At 36.4% G+C, this 4,653-nt stretch overlaps 1 protein-coding gene across 1 annotated transcript in view; it reads right to left on the reverse strand.

Moving 5' to 3' along the window:
- ORC5 (origin recognition complex, subunit 5) overlaps positions 1–4,653 on the reverse strand; it is a 97,017-nt gene that overhangs the window by 79,643 nt on the left and 12,721 nt on the right. The window contains exon 4 of the mRNA XM_006882612.1: positions 3,740–3,814. Coding sequence (XP_006882674.1) covers positions 3,740–3,814 — 75 coding nt within the window. The remainder of the gene's footprint in view (positions 1–3,739; positions 3,815–4,653) is intronic.

Below are 4,653 nucleotides of genomic sequence, written 5' to 3' on the forward strand. Positions count from 1 at the left end.
GGTTTAGGTCTGTTGAACATAGGGTTGCTATGAGTTGCAGGCGACTCTATGGCACATAACAACAACAACAATCAAGAATCAAAAGCAAAAGAGTATCTCTCATTAAACAGCAATAGCAACTCGGAAAACAGGAAATACAACTTAAAGACATGAATTTTTTTTTACATCAATATAAAGTAAATCTGATGTCAAATAGTAATTTTTAAAAACCAACAAGTTTTATTATCTAGAATATTAAGATAGAACCAACATTTCAAAAGAACACATTTTGATGAATATTTAGAAATTTAAATTAGCATACCAAACAGAATAATACAAATGTAAACAGGCACAATCTATGTTAGCCTTCCACTGAATGGCCAAAAATACCCTTATTCAAGCTGATTAGACTTTATCTAAAAATTTCTATATTCTCCACACAAATTATAATTCTTTCCCTATTCTTTTTTTACATCCTCAAGTGGACAAAGCAGATAAAATAGCTATTTGGGTCTACAAATATTCTTAAGACAAATCTCATAAATAAATCACATTGTATTTTTACAGTGAGTTATAATTTCTCCACCTCTAAATCCTGTTTGATATCTTATACACAAATTTCTGGCTATAAAGTACAACTGAGTTCCATAAACTAATAATTTCACAGAAAATCTAGCATCTGTATAAAAGAAAGGAAAATATCTTCACTTTTAAATGCTTTTAAAACTCACTGATTTTTAAAAACTATTGAATTAATTTCTGTTAAAAGTTAAAAAAGTGTGCTCTAGACACAACTCTCATTACAAAGCATTGAAATGGTTTTTCTCTAAAATTATCTACTTCAAAAGCAGTAAGGAGCTACAATAAAAAAATTAAATCAGAGATAAATTCTGCATGGATTTTAATTTGGTCTTTCACCCGGAAGAACCATTGTGAAATACACAATGATCCCTATCACACAGGTTTCCTCTTCTTTAGATTGGGGGCTCTTGTGGTGTCATCCCAGCAGTATTAATCCTCGTAGTGATCTTCCGTCAAGTTTCTCAGACTGTAAACTTAATACTGTGGATGGATTTGGCTAGCAATGAGTTGTAGGCCAGAAGCCTCTTGTTAGAGCCTATGAAAGCCTGGCGCAAAGGCCTGGGGTTTTTTAAAATTCATCTGAGGCCCAAGGGCCAGTGTTAATTGTTTTTTAAATGAACATTCTCCTAAGTGCTCTGTCATTTTGCTGTGCTGAGGTTACCTGGGATTGCTGTAATACTAAACGGTATGCCACTGGTGTGTCAAATGTCATCACGGTTACACACAGTTGACATGTTTGGTGGAGCTCACAGATTAAGATAGGCGTGGAAGCAGGAGTGGCATCCACTTACTAAACAACATGTCTCTGGAAACTCTATGAATTTACAGAAAGGACAATAGATACAGAACAGAGTTCAGGTTGATGGTTTACAGGGTAGCTATGAGTCAGGCTCCACTCACGGCAGTTAACAACAACAATGTACTTCAGAGTAGAATTAAGTTCCACAGGGTTTTCAGTGGTTGTGACCTTAGGAAATAGGTCACCAGGCCTCTCTTTCAGCGCAATTTGAAGCACCACCCTTTCGCTTAGCAGCCACACATTTAAGCATGTGCACCACCCTCCAAATAAACAAAAACTAATAGCATTCTGCTAAATCTTTATTCATTTTATAATTATTGTAGGAGGAAATAGTCATAGTTCTTTTGAATTTGATATTCCTATACTATCTTGTGTCCATGAAGACTGAATTTTCTCATAAATTTCCTTTGGCCAGTCTAATGTAAAATCTGTTACTGATATACTATTTGGCTTTCTCCAGATGCATGTACACATTAATTCCACCTCGGTCCTTTTTTTTACTTGACCATGACAATTACAGTAGTATTAAACTTAGAGGCTTCAAGGCTGTCATGTGAACTGAAGAAGCAAACAAAATGAATCCACTCAATGCTGCTGAGCTTATTCCAACTCACAGTAGCCCTAAAGGACAGAGTAGAACAGTCCCATGTTGTTGTTGCTATGTGCTGTTGACTCATTGCAACCCAAGTTCAATTGCTCTGAAGCCTGCCCCATTCTGACCCAGTCTCACTGACTCTGATACACCAACCCCCAACTCCCCAGTTACTGTATCAATCCATCTCTTCCTCTCGTGTGCTATCCCTCCACCCATCCAAGCATGATGTCCTCCTCTAAGGACTGGTCCCTCCTGGCCATTTGTCCAAAGTATGTCAGACGGAGCTTCAATATCCTATCCTCCAGGGAAAAACTTGGTTTCTCCCTCTTTAAGACAGATTTATTTGTTTTCTTGGTAGTCCATGGTATGTTCAAGACTCTTCACCACTACCACAGCTCAAAGACACTGTTTCTTCCTTTGTCATCCTTAGTCACTGTCCAGCTATCTGATGAACAGCAAGTAATTGCAAAGACCATGGCCTGGGTCAGGTGCACTTTAGTCTCTAGACTGACAGTGTTGCTTCTTAATATCCTGAAGAGGTTCTGACAGATTTTCCCAGTGTAATTCATCTTTTGATTTCCTGACTGCTGGTGCCAAGAGTGTTGATAATGGAGCCCAGCAAGCTGTAATTGTTAACAACCTCAATCTCTTCTCCATTTATCACGGTGCTGCCAATTCACCTAGTGGTGAGAATCTTGGTCTTCTTGACATTAAGCTTCAATATATACTGAAGACTATAGTCCTTTTCCTTTTGCAGAAAGCCTTCAGATCCTCCTCAGTTTCAGCAAGCAAGGTTGTGTCATCTGCATAACATAGGTTGTTTATGAGTCTTCCTCATCAATAATCATCCCGCTCATAAAGTCCAGCTGCCCGAATGATCTGTTTTGCACAGACAAAGGTATGGGGACAAGACGCATCCTTGACAAACTCCTTTCCTGATTTTGAACCATGCAGCCTTTCTTGATCTGTTCTGAGGACTGCTTCCTGGTCTGAATTTAGGTTTCGCAAAGGATTCTCAAAGCTGTAAATCTTCATGGATGCAGACTGCTTCATTTCTCATTGGAATAGCTAGTGGGTTCAAACATTTCAGTGAGCCCTACTGCCCTACCAGAAGTCAGAGCTAATTCACAGAAATAACAATGACAGGTGGAGAGTCTGAGAAGCCTTCTGTTTTCTTTTTCAACTCTGTCTTAAGATATGTCTGCACATTCCTGTCACGTTTCTTGAAAAGCCTCCTACAATGATCTTTTTTGCTAACAGTTATTTATATATATGTAAAAATACACACACACACACACACACACACACATATACATATAAAAGAACCTGGGTGCACACAAGTACTGTGAATAATAAGAAAATAAGCAGTGGTAGATGTTCAGTAATGAGCACTTAATCTTTAAAATTCTTCTTGTGGTCAAGCTGGAACTGAATCATAGGTGAATTCCCACTGGGTTTCTGAGGCTGTAAATCGTATGGGAAATTATCCATCTTTGTAGCATTCAAAAGGCTAGAGAGAGGACTTTGCATCAGCAGTGCAATTCCCTATGTACAAAGTCAATCGAGCTTCCTAAAGTTTCATTACCACTTAGGGTTAGAAAAATCCTAATAAGTTTTAAAACTAGTAATGTTCAAGAAACTTTACCTAAAAGTAGTGAAAATGTACACAAAGTTTAAGGAAGCAATTGGTGTACAGATGGTAAAATACTATTTTCACTATGAAAGAAGTAAACTTTAAAAATGAAATAAAATCCCTTTCTTCTACTTTTATTTGGATTACTTACCAATTCTTGTAACCTAAGAAATCCAGGTAAAATATTTGCTTCCATGTCTCTTAGATATTCTGCTTTATCTAGAACCTTCAAAAAGAAATGCAATGTCAAAATTTACAAAGCTCTTTATAAAACTTTTACATAATATCCTGCACATCTAAAAGCATGAACTTAGGAAAACTGCCATATGTGAATTAATTTCTACATGTGCAGAACACGTCAACTAAGTCAAGCACAGGAATTTCATTCAAACTTTTAAACAGCAAAAGTCACAGCTTCACTGTAAAAGAACATTAAATGTATAGGAATACAACCAAAAGAGAGAATGGTTTAAGATATTCCATGACCAAAGGTCCTCATAAAATAAAACAATAATCATTTTTAAAATTTCATTTGATTTAAAAATGTGAAAAGTCTATAAAAGTACCATGTAATAATACAGATGGCCTAAAAAGAACCCCAAAATTGAGATAAAGTTACAAATTTGATAATGAAAAATTTTTATTTCATCACTTCAGCTGCATAATACATGCTATAACTAGGTTGATAATTGGTCATGTTAAGGAAGATTCCATTTTTCTTAAAAATTATGTGCTGGTATGTGTCAAGTCAACTCCAACTCCTAGCGACCGTATGTACAACAGCTCTAAACCCTGCTCTATCTTAACCCAATTTCATTGTTTACAACACATCTATGGAAAAATTTATGGAAAACAATGCAAAGAATGGAATCTATTAACAACAGCATATGCATGTGAAAGTTGGACAACGAATAAGGAAGATGTGATCTATTCAAATTATGCTGTTGGTGAAAAATATCGAATATACCGTAGACTATCAGCAGAAGAAAGAAATGTGTCTTAGAAGAAGCACAGCCATAATGCTGCTCAGAGGATGAAGAACCTTGGTCCTACACACTTTCTACA

Source organism: Elephantulus edwardii, unplaced genomic scaffold (genome assembly GCF_000299155.1).
Source record: "Elephantulus edwardii isolate Elephantulus edwardi_28Jun2011 unplaced genomic scaffold, EleEdw1.0 scaffold00022, whole genome shotgun sequence".
NCBI classification, from domain to species: Eukaryota; Metazoa; Chordata; class Mammalia; order Macroscelidea; family Macroscelididae; genus Elephantulus; species Elephantulus edwardii.